The sequence below is a fragment of the Argopecten irradians genome, chromosome 4 (genome assembly GCF_041381155.1).
Source record: "Argopecten irradians isolate NY chromosome 4, Ai_NY, whole genome shotgun sequence".
Taxonomy (NCBI): Eukaryota; Metazoa; Mollusca; class Bivalvia; order Pectinida; family Pectinidae; genus Argopecten; species Argopecten irradians.
Window position 1 is genome coordinate 36,885,253 of NC_091137.1, and position 17,465 is coordinate 36,902,717.

The following is a 17,465-nucleotide window of genomic DNA, read 5'->3' on the forward strand; positions in this document are numbered from 1 at the left end:
TACTAACCTGCAAATATATTTCGATGTATTTTGATATACATACATATCAGTATATATAATGAAGAAACAGAACCTTATTACACATCCAGGACCTGGTTGTTCAAAAGACGATAAGCCTAATCACGTGACTCGTGAAATTTGTATTTCTCCTTTGTTGTAAACTTGTGATCATATCTTCTTTAAAATGGTCAAGCAGTTAAGAACGGAATATTGCAGAATTTCACCAATTTTGTTTTCAACTATGATTAGCCTTAATTATCTTTTGAACAAAGTGAAAGAGAGTTCTAGGCTATGATTTATCGTGTCGTAAACTTATTTTTGTGCCAAATAGATTAATCGGCGTACGGGAGATAACTCTCGATCTGCATAATATAACATTCAATCATTCATACCAGTATTTTTGCCTTGTTTGCATGACACAGAAGATACCTAATCCACCCCAAGGCTGCGAAGCTCTGTTTGCGAGTGAAATAATAAAACCAAACACTTATTTGGCGGAAATTGGCACACTTCAAGTGGCCTTTATGATTTATTTTTCCTTAAGATATGTTTTTTTTAAATTCCAGAATACTTATTAGAAAATACATGATGTGGACCGCAAAGGTGAGCGGCCAAATTAAGCCTTACATACATGAACATGTAATTATAAAAATATGAGTACGAATTACTGCAAAAACAATTATAATATATCTTTTTAAAAATCAGTAAAGAATGGAGTCATAAAATTGGGTAAAGTTATATTTAATACTGAAAATGATATTATCTTGATTTGACAATTGTCGTTTAACTGTGATTAGCCTAATTAACTTTTCAAGATCTGGGCCCAGACTATAAGCTAGGATTAATATTAACATTTGCCTTCTATGCATAACAATATTTCTTTTGTTTTATTTAAACATTGATGTCGTTAATTTTTTCATAGCCCGATAAAATGATATTGACAGCAATGCCTATCATCATTTTGTCAGAATGAAACAGATTTTTATGTATGATGTCGTTGATTATCATGGAATTATTTTTTCACCCCATTTTCGGATTTAGTTTCCAAGGTTTCTAAATAACGATAAGTCAAGCAAGATGATAAAAAATATATCAAACTGAAAACGAATGATTTCACATACTTTTTATTGAACTGTGTACTCTTATTAATCGTAAATGTTACCGCTTCATTCTCTTTTGTCATGTCAGATGTATTTTGCTGTAGCCATGCACAATAATTAATCATGTTAGTAGACAACAAAGATTCTCGTTTGGCAACTGGATATGCATGTTAGTCATCGCTATAGGTAATTTCATCTATTATATATGTCAAATATTTATAAGTTTTTTTCACTAATATCTATGATTTGTGTTAATTTTACAAATGATTAAACAGTATTTTATAGATTCAATCCAGTGCGAATATGCTTTTGACGATAAACTATGTTTCTAAATTGTATATACATACATGTAATCGTGTGGAGAGGGCTTACATCGGATTTGCCTACTGTTGATCCAAAATTAAATATTTTGATTTAATAAAATATTTTGAAATGAAAATATAATGTCAATGACAGTAACCCGTTTTGTATCGATGATGCCCTAGTTATTGTAAAACAAGAGTATCAATAACTTAATCACCCTGTTACATTTTTATGATGATTTTTCCCGTTGCCCCTTTGGTGTTGATGATATCATTATGAGCTTGAGGAGCGTCCTCCAGGCAATAGGCGTGACCTATATGGGGTTGTAGCCAGCCAGCCGACATCCCTTCTCTTATCCCAGCATGCATATCTTCCAGATCTTCCTGTTTACAAATATTTCCATTTATAACAATTGAGGCAAGCTGTTCAAAAGGTGATTAGCTGAATCATATGATGAGTGAAATTTTCATTTTCACTTTTACTGCAAAACTGTGTTTTTATATTCACTCAAATCAGTCATTAGGTGAAGAATAAGAGTAAAGAGTAGATTTCTTTAAAATCTCATATAATTTTGTAAAGTTAACGCTACTAATATAAAATCGCATATAATTTTGTAAAGTTAACGCTAACAAGTTGATTTATCTTGAATTGTCGTTAAACTGTGCTAAGGGCTTGTTCAAAAAGGTGATCAACCTAATCATATAATTATTGAAATTTTCAGTTTTCTTCTACTGCAAAAGCCATATTTATACATTCACTAAAATCAGTAATAAGGTCAAGAATAAAAGCAAAGTATAGATTTCGTTAAAATGTCATGTATGTACAATTTTGTAAAGCTAACTCTAACCACAATAAATTTATCTTGATTTGAAAATTGCTAATGAAAAAGGAGCCGCGCCCAGAGCCGAGGTGTTCAAAACGTGAATAGCTTAATCATATGAGCAGTGAAATCTTCATTTCTCATTTACTGCAAAAATAATTATCGTTTATTCACAAAAATCAGTAAAGAATGGAGTCATAAAATTGGGTAAATTTATATTTAATACTGAAAAGGATTTCATCTTGATTTGACAATTGTTAAGTTGTGATTAGCCTTATTAACTTTTCAAGATCTGGGCCCAGACTATAAGCGAGGATTAATATTAACATTTGTCTACTACGCATAACAATATCTCCATTGTTTTATTTAAGCATTGATGTCATTAATTTTTTCATAGCCCGATAAAATGATATTGACAGCAATGCTTATCATCATTTTGTCAGAATATGTATGATGTCGTTGATTTATCATGGAATTATTTTTTCCGCCCCATTTTCGGATAATGTTTCCTGTGTACTACGGAAGCCTGTTAGGGTCACATTGAAAAAAATATTATGTCGTTATAACGACTTAGTATCTCGTAATAACGACTTACTCTTATTAATCGTAAATGTTAACGGTTCATTCTCTTTTGTTATGTCAGATGTATTTATGGACTACAGAAAAAGTTTGGTTTTCTAAGAGGATACTCACGGCTGGTACTCCAAACAACGCAATTCCCTGAACAGTGAGCTCTTTTGTCATAACCACAGGATTGATTTCACCAGAACCTTGACATCCCACGATCTGGAGGGGAAAATGTCATTTTGATTTTTTCAGTGTTTATGTCAACAATAGAATTGATGGTAAAGGCTTTTGATGTTACATCCTAATTATATCTTGACTCTGAGTGACAGGTAATGATCATAGGTCGAATGTGTTTCTCCAATTTCACTTTCTTGGTAAACAATAATTGCTTCATATAAAATGACCCAACCAAGCCAAACTAAGACAATCAGTGACAATACTAAATAACTAGGACAGTCTACGATAATATAAATATTCAATATGTAAATAACTGTCAGTCAATGATAATTTTTTTTCAAATTTACTAGGTCAGTCAACGATAATATAATGATACAAAAAACATGTACATTGTGTTGAGAGGTGAAATCAAGTGTAAATGGAAGAGAGTCAACACGTTACTATCTAAATATTGATGTCGTGTTTTACACTATAGAAGGATTGAGAAATTGTGTAAATTACCACAATGCGAGCTCGTGGAGCTGCCATTTTGATGTCCTTCTCCAAATTGACATTCGCTAACATTTCAATAATGAGATTTGGACCAGAGCCATCACATGCTTCCTGGAAGATAGATCTATACATTTAATATAACACAAACTCAGGCTAAAGTTCACAACAGACAACTGGGGCGGCTTTGTATGGACAATTGCAACAGTGATAAAAGTGGGTTACGGGAACATGGTCAATATTTAATTTACAATATCTTTAGCTAGTTTGACAAAAAATTTGACAATTACCAGAATTTTCTTGGAATTTGCTATGACATCAGTTAATTGTATAGGATAAGGTAGATAATATGTCGGACTATTCAGCAAATTCTATCATAATCATAATAGAAAGCCAATGTCTATGGCGTAGATTCATTGCAGTTAGTCACAGGGGGCCAACTCAATGAAATGGATGTTGTCACAATTTTTTTTTTATTTGGTGGATGGACTGATGAATATATATAACAATCATGTGATTAGCGATTAAAATGTTTGACAACATCCATTTTCATTGAGTTGGCCCCGTGTGCAGTTAGCGTCTCAATATACTACTTTTGAAGCATATTTATTCTTTAAAAATTATTTCCGAAAATGCTAATTTCGTGCAGTGCAATATTAATCACCATTTTACGTTAAAGATATGGAGGATAATGAAACATAGGTCAGCTATGTGGACAGGGCTATCTCAACAGGAATGGAAGATATTGTCTTCTCACCACGAGCCTTACCGACGAACCCACTTACGATGATAGACTGGGTGTAGTTATCTCCCCTGTGGTTCACCACCACATCTGCACCTACAGAACTGACCACGTTCAGTCCAGCCTGGGTACCCGCTGTCCCTATAACACGCAGGCCTCTCGCCTTGGCCATTTGTACACAAGCCAGTCCTACCTAAATTGTGACAGCCATAAAAATAACGTATGCTTATCGAAGAATATCAAATCTGATACTTTGTTGGCCATTAACGATTTGTAAAATTCCACACACACAAAAACAACTTGGCAGACGAAATTTTAAATACAGATAGCTCTTACACATACAAGAAAAAATCATTTCTGCTCAATACCACAAATAAACATAAGTTGGGAGTCATAAAAAAATCAGTTAGAGCTTTCCATTTCAGATTTGGTCTGTGCGACATCCAGTATCCACACCGGAAGTTCATATATATACATTGGTACTTAATAATTAACCATCTTAGTGATATCTCATAAGTATGATATCAAACTAGATACTGATGCTTTACCATAATTGTATTACACATACAACGAGAGAACCAAAAGCCTTCTTCTCGGATATCAGGACTTAAGCATAGTTTAAACGAATGCTGCTATAGGCTATGTCAATGCCAGACATTATTCCATAAATGACACTGTGTTAAATGAGACGACATCCCTACGAAAAAAAAAACTTTAAATAGCAATGAAGAAGTAGATTTGTTGAAAGTGAAGTGGACACAAGCAACACTTCTGTCACAGCTGTGTGAGAAAGACATGAATTACCCTTTGCAAACTGTGAATGACTTGAAATATCTTCTGATTAAGACAATATCAGATCAGACTAGTTCATCTCACAAGGGCATTGGAAAGAAGATCATTGGTAACAAAATACTTACTCCACCACTTGCTCCGTGAACAAGAATCGTCTCTCCTTTTTGTGCTTTCCCACTTGAAACAAAGGACAGGTTAAACATCAGAACCTAATACATTATGAAATGTAATCATTTTACAAGTGCAGATAGGATTTTAATTAATAAGTTGCAAATGAAAATATAGCAATAAAAAACTGTTCTCTATTTCTTCCACAGTTATGGTTTATAGTAATCATTTCATGTTCCAATAATTCCTTTCGCTTCCTACTGAAATATTTCAGTATTTCGGAGAAATGGTATTCAAACTAGCAGTGTGTTTCAGCTTATCGTCGTCACTGAAACTATCGCTGTGGAATCTTTGTCAACTGTGGTTCTCATCATAAAAGACTTATAACGAAATCAGGGTCCTTTGTCCTAAACCTTGAACTTAAGGTCGTATTATCATAAGACTGATGTTGGATGAACTTACTGCTGAACTATAGATCTGTATGCAGTGAAGTAAGGCACACCAATGGCTGCCCCCTGGTCAAAGGTCAAATTGTCATCTAGTTTACCGGTCAGACTGGAGTTGGCCAGGGTGTATTCCCCGTAACCTCCAGTGTCTGTACTGAGAGTAAATACTCGGTCACCTTTCTGTATAAAAACAATGTTTATATACATAGAAAAACAAAAATAAACTAGAAATTGTCATAGACAATTTGGTGGGCTTTTCACTATATTTAGTTTACAATACCGTCATTGCCAGATAAATTAAGAACTAGGTAATGCATGGGTTTTGAAGTTGTAACCAATAAATGACCTTGACTTTCAGCCCTGAATAAAAGTGTTTTAGTGAAGATCTGCATGAAGTTTGATCAGCCGAAGAGAACTCTCATCTTAATCCAAGGTCATTCCTAGTATCTGACTTTATAGCCCATGCCCTGGACATCTTATATATGAAATATGAAGATCCTAGACCTTACAGAACTTCAGGAGAAAAGTTTTCAAGTTTATTGTTAAAAACAGGACCTTTAACATTTGACCCTTACCGAAAACCGGAAGTTGCCATTTTTTGTAATAATATGTAGAGAGAAAAAGTTTAAGATTATCTGCAAAAAATATTATTGGATGAAATCTGTGAAAAGAACTGTTAGTGAGTTATAAGCATTTTTAAAATTTTAAGATATGACGTCATAGCAGCCATTTTGTTTTTTTGATGAAGATGAAAATCATATCAAATGTTAGAGAACATTAAAGGGGTCTTTGCTATAGCAATTGCAGACTATATTAGTCATTCAGTTCGACAATATATAATGTTATGTTAAATATTTTGGCGGGAATTTAGCAAAGATCAAATAATTGTTTTTCAAAATGGCATACAGCATTAACCGGAAGTGCTACCGAAAAATAAAAGACACCAAATTCATCAGAATGACATTTTGCATCGATATTTAAAAAGAAATTTCGCAAAATCAAAAAAATAAAAATTCGTGAACTTTGACCCCATAGCGAACCTTTTTGTTTGACCTTTCACCTAATTGCTGTATATAAATAAAAGTTAGTCTTTTTAACGATCTAAATAAAACATCAAAAATATTTGCTGTATCTTAAACGGTTTTTGAGTTATGGCTGTTTTAAACCTTTTAGTTGTGACGTCATGGCGGCCATCTTAGATTTTTGACCTACTTAAAAATGTTGCGGTCACCCCTTCAACTCATGCCATACAATATAACAATAAGGCCATTTTGTTGGGTTCCGATACATTTCGTTATTTGTGTTACTACTTGTATGTACCTCGTTGACAAAAAAAGAGCTTTATGGTTTAATATTCAAGAATATTAGTTTTTAACTCATGTTTTATGCACGAAGGTACAGATTACAAACTTTCTCAAAATAGCATCTGAATAATATATACAATAAATACATATGGGTGCCTTGTCCGCTTAGCCTGCCTAAATTATTATGCTTTTTTAATTTGCCTAAAATACATTATGCAAAAAAATACCCTTATAATGTAGGCAGGTTTATCGGATTAATGGGTGCCAAAGGATTCCGGCTTACCTTGAACTTAGTGACCTTTGACCCGACCTCCTCCACGACCCCACTGACATCCAGTCCAGGCGTGTACGGTAGAACTGGTAACTTGAAAAAGTTCCCCGACCTTATCAAAATATCAACAGGGTTGACGCCAGCAGCACTCACTTTTATGAGAACCTACAATACAACATATCATATTGGTTTTAGTGCGAAGTTCCGACTAGACTGGGTTGCCTGTCGTAGTTTTTCTACCCTCCGCTAGGCTTCGCTTCGAAAGTAGTATTTATGAGCGCAGTCTGGCGGAGAGAATTGGTACTAAGGCAGGTAATCCAACCTATCTTCCAATTTAAAATGGTCTATTAAATGATTAACGTAGAGAAGATTTTACAGGCAGAGCGATTCCCAACTTAATTCAAAGCCACACATTAACCCGCAGTATTGCCAACCTCTGATGAGGTAGAATCGGGTGATAACCCTTGAAAAACGGGTTAAAGTGTCAAAACAAGGGTCATATATACGTAACAACATTTTAGTGTTTGTTTGTTTGTTTGATTATTTAACGTCCTATTAACAGCTATGGTCATGTAAGGACGGCCTCCCAGGTATGTGGTGTGTTGCATGTATGTTGTGCGAGGTGCGTGTTTTGGGAGACTGTGGTATGTTCGTGTTTTGTCTTCTTGTATAGTGGAACTGTTGCCCTTTTTTATAGTGCTATAACACTGAAGCATGCTGCCGAAGACACCAAGCAACACACCCCACCCGGTCACATTATATTGACAACGGGCGAATCAGTCGTCCCACTCCCTGTTTGCTGAACGCTAAGCAGGAGCAAAAACTACCACTTTTATAAACTTTGGTGTGTCTCGGCTAGGGGACAGAACCCATAGCAGGGGCGAACACTTAACTCAAAGCCAAAAATGAGGCAGTGCCAAGGGAGGCATTAGGAAAGATAAAGTAAGTTAGGAGGAAGAGAAAAGAAAAGATCCTAAATTAAGTCGCCTTTTACGATCATGCAATAGGTGCAGCAGGTACAATTCTAACGCCCTACCTGCAGGGCAGACATTTTAGTGTAATTTTTAACACCTTTCAAAAGCCTTAGATATGCATATATTTATTATTTTCATATAGTTATTCAATAATATTTATGGTGGGTTTTTTGTGATAATATACATCTTTAAAATAATATTTAATAAAATCCGGATTTCATTATTACCTTTGACTAAACAAAATGGCGGCCATTATGATTGGCTTGCCTGCGTGCCTATATAGCTACTGCAACAGGATACTGTTCACGTTGACTATGTTTTATTCATGTGAGTAAATCTTTGTCTGTAATCACAAGTGTTTGTGCTGTTGAAGAATTTTGAAGAGATAATTTCTTATTTTGAACAGTGTTAATTGGCCATACCTAATTTTGCTAGCTGGCTCTGGCTATAAACGATCATAAGCTTAGACATCGTGATGCATGACTGAATAGATTAATTGCTACAATTTCACACCTTTATTTAAGGTTTGTGTAAACACAAACATAGCTACCTACAATACACAAGGGCCTGATATGAGTCTTAAGCCCTGAGATGTCATTAAAATTGCGCTAAAGGCTTGATCTGACGTAATGTTTGTGAGCTTTTTGACACTTTGGTCCAAGTGCTGAAAATAGGGTTATTTGATGACCCCCGGGTCAATCGGGTTATGCTTTCTAAAATGTCTATAAAACGGGTCAACCCGGGGAAATCGGGTGAGTTGGCAATACTGGACTTTAACTCACAGTGTACCGTTATTCAGTTTCTTTTGATGTATTAGTTACATCAAAGGAGCAAACTATCTGTTTATTTGTTGTCACGAGCATAGCCGTCAGTGTTATTATGATATCCAGGGGTGGATATAACGACAGTGAAAGTAAACTCTGAATTATCGAGGATGTAGACAGTTTTGTTGTGTGATGGAACTCTACTCCAAATTGGGATTTGGTACACCGTATCTGATTCCAACATGGGTTTGGTAAACCTTACCTGATTCCAACATGGGTTTGGTAAACCTTACCTGATTCCCAGAGGGTTTTGGTACAGTTAGATTCGTTTCAACCTTCATCACGTCATGTTCCCCAAACTCTGTCACGCGTATAGCCTTCATCATTGATCTGAGGACAGGGCTAAAAATACACCAGTTTATTCACGAGTATGAGATGCTTTTAAAAAAAATCATATTCACTGTAACAAAACAAATCATCCCAATCATGCAAGGGTACATTTGTACGTCCCGTGTAAATGAACACGAATGTTAAACTTTGTTCTCTGCAGACTTATCCAAACGGCAAACAACTTTTGATTACCATAAATAAAAATTGTAAGTGTGCATACTCATTAGGGTTATAACCTCTTTTGTAGGATGTCTGGTTAAAGGCCCGCTATCTTTCCGAAACGGCTTTTCATTTTTCAAAATGGAATGTAATTTGTAGAATCGCAAAAGTAGCTTATCGTTAATAATATAGTGATCCACCTTCTGAACAATGTATTTAAATGAATAAGATGTTTATAACGCGGGTCGTCTTATGTTTCCTGCCGTCGTCCAAATTATCACGCGTTAGTTGGTTGACTATCACTGCGCTAGACAGCAAAATGAATCTTCACCGATAAATTACGCAGAACATCTTGCAATGTTTGGTTTTTTAACCTCATTTTTTGCCATAAATATGTATATTCTTATGTTACTATTGTCTTTTAAAAACATTTTTAGGAGAGGTAGTGGGCCTGTAAAGAAAGCATAGGATCCAGGATCATGAGATGCTGTTTGGGATTAACTCTATAAGCCAAGGCTTCAATCACTACCAAACACCCTGGAACTAAGACATTAAACTAATATAACCCAAACCCCTAAACACACATTTGTTCCAAATGACGATTTACAAACTATATACGAATGTATTCAGGAAATAGTCTTTTACCTCCTGTATCACTCGTTGCTTACACTTTCATCCACATAGAGTATTCCGAGAAAACGTCACATTCAGTCAATTTCCCAAACCACTGCGAGTTGGTGTCCAGAAACACTAACTCGCTGTACTAGTAACAGTGCTCGTGTAAGGCGTGTGGACTTTTGTGGAACATGTAAAATGCAGTGGTGAACAAAAAATTCAGCTTATTGTACGGATAATAAAAACAAAGAGTTCAGGTTAACCTACCTGTCAACCTTCAGCAGCTTGTGCTTGATATCTGTTATCGCTCGAGACGAATAGACCCATCGACCTTGACCGTTTTAGACATTTGTCACATCTTATTGTAACCTCAACACTATTATATAATGGTGTACAGGTATTATATATAATTTAAAGAACGATTTTCTCGTAGATTAAGTACATTTAAGAAGCATATTGTGTACTACACAGTTAACTGTGACGAAGAAAAAGAAATGTGTGTTGGATTCCATTTCGGGTCAAAATCTGACACGGCATGTTGATGTGTTGCTTGAAATTCCAGACATGCATCTTTTAGGGAAAAAAATGTGCAGTAACACTACATAAGACTTCCCCAATGTCACAATAACCATCTTGTATTCGTCAGGTTAAGAGTCAATGATGACTCATCTCATTTTTGTTTGAAAGACGACAGAGTGACATAGATTTTAAGATCAGTAGCGTGACAGCACGTTGTTTTTTAAAATTCCATTTAGCCAAAGATCAAATATCGAGACTGGTATGTGTAAAGGACATTTCAAGGTGTGTTCTCTCAACTATGCATAAAAGATCAACATTATATAATAAGACTTGCCCAATGTCACAATAACCATCTTGTATTCGTCAGGTTAAGAGTCAGTGATGACTCATCTCATTTTTGTTTGTATGACGACAGAGTGACATAGATTTTAAGATCAGTAGCGTGACAGCATGTTTTTTAAAATTCCATTTAGCCAAAGATCAAATATCGAGACTGGTATGTGTAAAGGACATTTCAAGGTGTGTTCTTTCAACTATGCATGAAAGATCAACATTATATAATTTTAAATCCTGTACAGGTAAAGCACAAATGTACGATGGCCCGTTTGTATGGCAAGCCAACATGACATTTATTCAAAGAGCAAAGTCGATCCTTAACTTCACTGCATATATATAAGATATCTTGATTGAATTATAAGATATCTTATATAATATAAGAGATCTCTTATGGGTTTTTTAATTAATCATATATAAGATATCTTATATAAGATATCTCATTTAAGTTATCTATATAAGATCTCTTATATAATTGAAATCTCGCTGCTTTATAAGATATCTTATAAAGGAACGAGATTGCAACAAAGGCCCAAAAATGAAGTCTCCCTACCCGGAAGGCGGAAGGCTTCGCATGCTACGCCAGTATCAAGCGTTTGGTTGAACTAGACAAAAGAATGCATGTATAGATAGGTCACCATTATAGCCAATATATTTATTGTCGCCATATACGAATTGACAACTAGAGTGATGGAATTAACTGCTTTTGTGTTTTCAATACATCGTTGAATGCAACCAAACAGCGGTTGATTCTCCTTTTCAGTGCCATCTCTGTCATTGCGAACGATTCCAAAATGTGTCCCGAAGTGCTCCGAATGATGCTCGAGGGAGAAATTAGTTCCTGGTTTTAAATGCTACGAAATACCATTCAATATAAGATATCTTATATAGCAACGAGATTTCAAATACATAAGATATCTTATATATTAATTAAGATATCTTATATACGATACAAGATATCTTGTATAGAAAATTAAATAAGATATCTTAAATACTATATGAGATATCTTATATCTTATTAATTTTTTTATATGAGATATCTATATAAGATATATAATATATGATATATCTTATATACTTTATGAGATATCTTATATTATTATTTTTCTGGATTTTTTATCACTTCTCATTGGTCAAAAACACACCACGTGATCACCGATAAAAAACTATATTGCACGATTTTCCCGGAAGTAGTTTATAGAGCAAGAGCTGTTGGAGAACAGCAAAGCTCGCCTATTCAGAAGAAGTTGATGTTCAAGTATTAACTATTTAAACATGGAAATATGACAAATTAACAGACTCAAAAAAAAACCTAAAGGGCCCCAAATTGGTTGTATTATCACGTTCAGCATCCATACACATTAGGAAAATAAAATCATAAACATTTATGATGACTTATGCTTAAACAATTGACAAAATAGAAACTTGCTCAAAAATTTTACATGAAAATATGACAAATTAACAGACTCAAAAAAAAACCTAAAGGGCCCCAAATTGGTTGTATTATCACGTTCAGCATCCATACACATTAGGAAAATAAAATCATAAACATTTATGATGACTTATGCTTAAACAATTGACAAAATAGAAACTTGCTCAAAAACTTTAACATGAAAATATGACAAATTAACAGACTCAAAAAAACCCTAAAGGGCCCCAAATTGGTTGTATTATCACGTTCAGCATCCATACACATTAGGAAAATAAAATCATAAACATTTTTGATGACTTAAGCTTAAACAATTGACGAAACAGAAACTTGCTCAAAAACTTTAACGTGAAATGGGACGCCAACGCTGACGCCGACGCCGGGGTGACAACATTAGCTCCCCCTATTCTTCGAATAGGCGAGCTAAAAAGTATATTGCACGGTTATTTTTAGATAACGTTATCATCTACGTTACCAAAATGCTTCGTGTTCCTGGCGCTTTGAAACAAACGCTTTGATGACCTGAGTTTGAAGCGTAACCACAAAATGTGACAGACGACGTTGATTGTTTCGGTTTCTATCAAAGATGATGATGACTTCCAGCTGATGACTACAGTTTAAACTTTTAAATTTTCAACATAAACACGGTAGGAGAGTAGAAAATAATCGAATTATATTCATTAAGCATCTGGAGCCATTGAATTGTCAATACGTTTGATATTTATTTGAAAATTTCCACCTAGACTAGTAACAACATTAGGCCTAAGCTAATCCTACAGTATGTATACGATTTTTATTTTACGGAATGGAGTACTAAGCATAATAGAATGTATCTTCATGTCAATCTGAATCTTTTAATATATGTTTGGCGTCGAAGTGGATTATTTCAACGGAGAACAAACTACACATTTAATTGACTGTGTCCGACATGGAGCTACAGGTATAATCGAGTACATGTACATGTATGCAATTTACAAGAACGCATGCACCGGGTGCATGTAATAAAAGCGTGAAGTGCATCAATTGATACTGTTTTCGTATGTTGTTCTTAAATTAAACATGTTACAAAATCATAAGATCGTAACTGTCATAGCAAAGCAGAATTTACAATGCGATGCTTTATAAGATTTGCACTACGTCCGAGGTCGATATTTTTTCTGTCTTCGATATAACCATGTATTGACCGAAATCAAAATGCTATAATTGTTTTATTATTTTTCTGGATTTTTTTACATTTTGAAATAAGTCTGAAACTAAATGAGCATCGCATTTTAAAACCTGCTTCGTGATGACAGTTACAATCCTATCAAAACTCAAAAACAACATATGAAAACAGTATCAATTGATGCACTTCAAGCTTTTATTACATGAACTGGTGCATGCGTGTTTGTAAATTGCATACATGTACATGTACTCCATTATACATGTAGCTCCATGTCGGACACAGTCAATTAAATGTATAGTTTGTTCTCCGTTGAAATAATACATTTCGACGTCAAACATAAATTAACTGATTCAGATTGACATTAAGATCTTATGCTTAGTACTCAATTTCCGTAAAATAAAAATCGTATACATACAGTAGGATTAGCCTAGGCCTAATGTTGCAAGTAACCTATATATAGCCAGAAACATATATACATGCATATATGTATATATGTTTCTGATATAGCTAGGTGGAATTTTAAAAATAAATATCAAACGTATTCACTATTCAATGGCTCCAGACGCTTAATGAAAGTTATTCGATTATTTTCTACTCTCCTACCGTATTTATATTTGAAACTTTAACCGCTTAAACTGTAGTCATCAGCTGGAAGTCATCTAAACCGAAACAATCAACGTCGTCTGTCACATTATGTGGTTACGCTTCAAACTCATCAATGCGTTTGTTTCAAAGCGCCAGGAACACGAAGCGTTTTGGTAACGATATCTAAAAATAATACTTTTTCTATAAACTACTTCCGGAAAAATCGTGCAATATAGTTTTTTTTCAGTGATCACGTGGCGTGTTTTTGACCAATAAGAAGTGACCAAAAAATCCAGAAAAAAAGTATAAGATATCTTGAATGTTATATAAGATATCTTATATACTTTATAAGATATCTTATATATTTTATCAGATATCTTATATAAATTTATTCGATTAAATACGGGATAGATTGGCTTGCCATACGTTTGAGCCATCAAATTACTACTTCTGATTGAAGTAGAACTAGTTGTACATTTATAACTTGACAAAGTGTACATGACCATTTCCTCTGAAGTAGTTGTACTGTGTGCATTTATCTACTTTGAGTAAACGGTCATGTACTCTTTATCAAGTTATAAATGTACAATGCACAACTACTTAATCAGCGGCCATCGTAAAACCGAGAACCGTGTCTAACGCATCATACAATGCCTTGCATCCTTTACAATGAATTCCACCACAGTGGAAACAGAGAGGGTTCGTGCGCAGCGGATAAAACTACATGTGTATAGCTATTATATTAACTCGTTTTTACAAATAGTGAGGCTCGTCTCCAACACAATGAATACGAAAGGGACATACAATGTAATATATGCAAGCGTTTTGGTTCCCCTTAGTGGAGGGTACATTTGGTATACATGTAGCTACATCAATCGCGACATCTCTGAGTAATTTCCGTGAATCTTCGGAAATATAGTGTTATATTTCCGAAGATTTCCGGAAATTTCTCCGAGGGGATCCGATTGGTAGCTACATGTGTTACACTCGCGTCGATACTGTTCCCCGATTGGTCGGCCAATAAGAAACGTTTTGCAAATCTTTTTTTTTTTTTTTTTTTTTTTTATAAAATCAACGTTTACAATCAGTGTTTTAGTTCTTACTTGCCTTTTTCTTATCCCGATCTGCATTATTAATTAAAAATATCATACTTGTATCTGACTTTTGAGTTCTTTCTAATTTAATTTATACAGTTGTGAACATACACAAGTTATTTTTTTAAAGAAAACATGACAGACATAATGTATAGATGCATTCACGTGGATATTTTATATTCAGAGTTAAATCAATTGAAAACGTGTACTGAAAGTAGGGTAAAGTGTATGTAATTCTATCAAACGTGTATGTATGATGTGAACAAAGGCCAAAGATACAAGAAACATGTAATCTAAGTACTGTATCTACAATTTAGACAAGACAAAATACACATGCAGGTAGACACAACAGGCCTTTTTTGTTCGGTGATTCTAACTTAACATATAACGAAAATGAATTTATTATTAATGAAACTCAAAAATACATTCTTGATACAAAAAGTTTTTAATCTCTCTCTCTCTCTCTCTCTCTCTCTCTCTCTCTCTCTCTCTCTCTCTCTCTCTCTCTCTCTCTCTCTCTCTCTATCTGTCATGGAGTATGTAAGAAAAAATTGAAATGAACTTTGTATGTTAAAAACTACAACGCTATATGTTTAAAACTACAACGCTAATTCTATGTTTATATTGATTTTGAGTATGCATGAGATTGCGTTTCTGAATAACATTTTAAGTCTGCCATCTTCAAATATTGATTATGTAATATTGTTGGAGAGGGCTTGATATAAGTTGAAATAACTTGTGCCCAATCCTTTTGACAAGCATTTGGCTATACAGATATGCGACACCTCGATATATATGTATGTGTAACACACCGTGAGGTGTCTATATACAATGTATTTATAGAGACAAAGGCCTGTCGGGTGGATAACATACATATATCTATGCGGTGTAGCATACATGTACGGTGCAGTGTTTCTACAAACTAAACAAGACACAACACAAAAGTACAACTGCATGGGTATATATACAATATATAGGCTCCTCTCCTATACATCTCTTTTCCTTAGCTCTATAGCTATATAAAGAGAGCATTGTACACATGCATAATAAATCTAACCCTATGAAACATTGAAAAGTGTACATAAATATATTCATGCTTTATTATCATGTTTCCGTTTGTACGGATGAAATGCATAATTTGTTTCCATATAAGTCCCTGAGTGTTACAAACTTTTGCTCTTTCAACATTTATTCTGTTGATGGTATTGATAATTTTTGTGCGGAGGTATAAAGAAAAGGCGACACTAGGTAAATTGATAAATTAGTTGCCTTGGTAACTAACAAATTACTGCAGTGTACACACATATGAAGGGTACTGCATTGCAATTTTGATTATATCCATATGTAAACCTATTAATCCGAACATCTTTATTTTCGAAACACATACATATATGCCATTGGATTACTGCATACTATGACGAAATAGAGGATTTATGTGGATATTATACATGTAATGTTGAATATTGACATTCAAAAACTCATCTAAAATGATAAGACCCGTTCATAAATATAGAATATTTAATGTTGCTAACAGTAATGAGTCAAACAAAAAGTTGTACAACATAATAAAAAATATCTTTCCATTCGACTGGGGGCCCACATAAATGTTTCTTTATGCTAAAAAATTGTATAGGCCCGCTTTCAGTCGCCATGGTAGCATTTTAGTGCCAAAACTCAATAATTTGTCATCAACTTTGACCCTGTTCTCTTCAAAAGTCATTATAAAATTAAAAGGTAACCAAAATTTCAAAATAAAACATTTTTGCTACAGCTAAAGGAGGACAAACACAGCGCTAAATCAAAAGATTTTCAAAAATCGTCGGTTATAAATATTTCTTGGTAACCATGGTAACAACCAAAACTAAATTGAAAATGTGACATTCTATAGAACGTTCATCTCTTATTCAATGATATACTTGATTATTAAGTTGTTAAAAGAACAATTAAATCACTTTCATAGGCTTTAAGAGCTAAACATGTAAGAAACTTTATATTTTTTGAAAGTCCCAATTTGCGGTTGCTTTGGTAACGTCTTTAACGAAAATACATATTTTTTCTTATAAAATCTGAAAAGGGTGTGATATGAATTTTATACGTGTGTATAAATATATGGGTTGTTTACCAAAACTGTTGGTGCAAAAGGGTGAAAAATCACTTTGAAACAGAATATTAGAATTTCGTGAGTTCCATAAAACATTTTTTTTATACTTTTCCTGATTTCGCGGACTTGTGTTACCCGAGAAAAATATAAGGGATGGCATGGTCAAATAAACTGATGACCATGACAGCGAAACTTGGTTAAAAATTTAATATCATGGT

The 17,465-nt window shown here is 34.1% G+C and overlaps 1 protein-coding gene across 2 annotated transcripts; it reads right to left on the reverse strand.

The window, feature by feature from the left end:
* Positions 1–1,103: 1,103 nt before the first annotated feature.
* LOC138321526 (quinone oxidoreductase-like) lies at positions 1,104–10,506 on the reverse strand. Of its 2 annotated transcripts, none has more exons than XM_069265272.1 (9): positions 10,289–10,506; positions 9,151–9,259; positions 7,132–7,284; positions 5,561–5,724; positions 5,116–5,167; positions 4,242–4,391; positions 3,469–3,570; positions 2,917–3,009; positions 1,104–1,786 (listed from the first exon to the last, which is right to left on the reverse strand). In XM_069265272.1, the coding sequence occupies exons 2-9, from the start codon at positions 9,241–9,243 to the stop codon at positions 1,625–1,627; spliced, it is 969 nt and encodes a 322-aa protein (XP_069121373.1). In that variant the 5' UTR covers positions 9,244–9,259; positions 10,289–10,506; the 3' UTR covers positions 1,104–1,624. The 2 variants fall into 2 exon arrangements, with proteins under 2 accessions (XP_069121373.1, XP_069121374.1); XM_069265273.1 differs by lacking the exon at positions 10,289–10,506 and adding an exon at positions 10,052–10,216.
* Between the last annotated feature and the right edge of the window lie 6,959 nt (positions 10,507–17,465).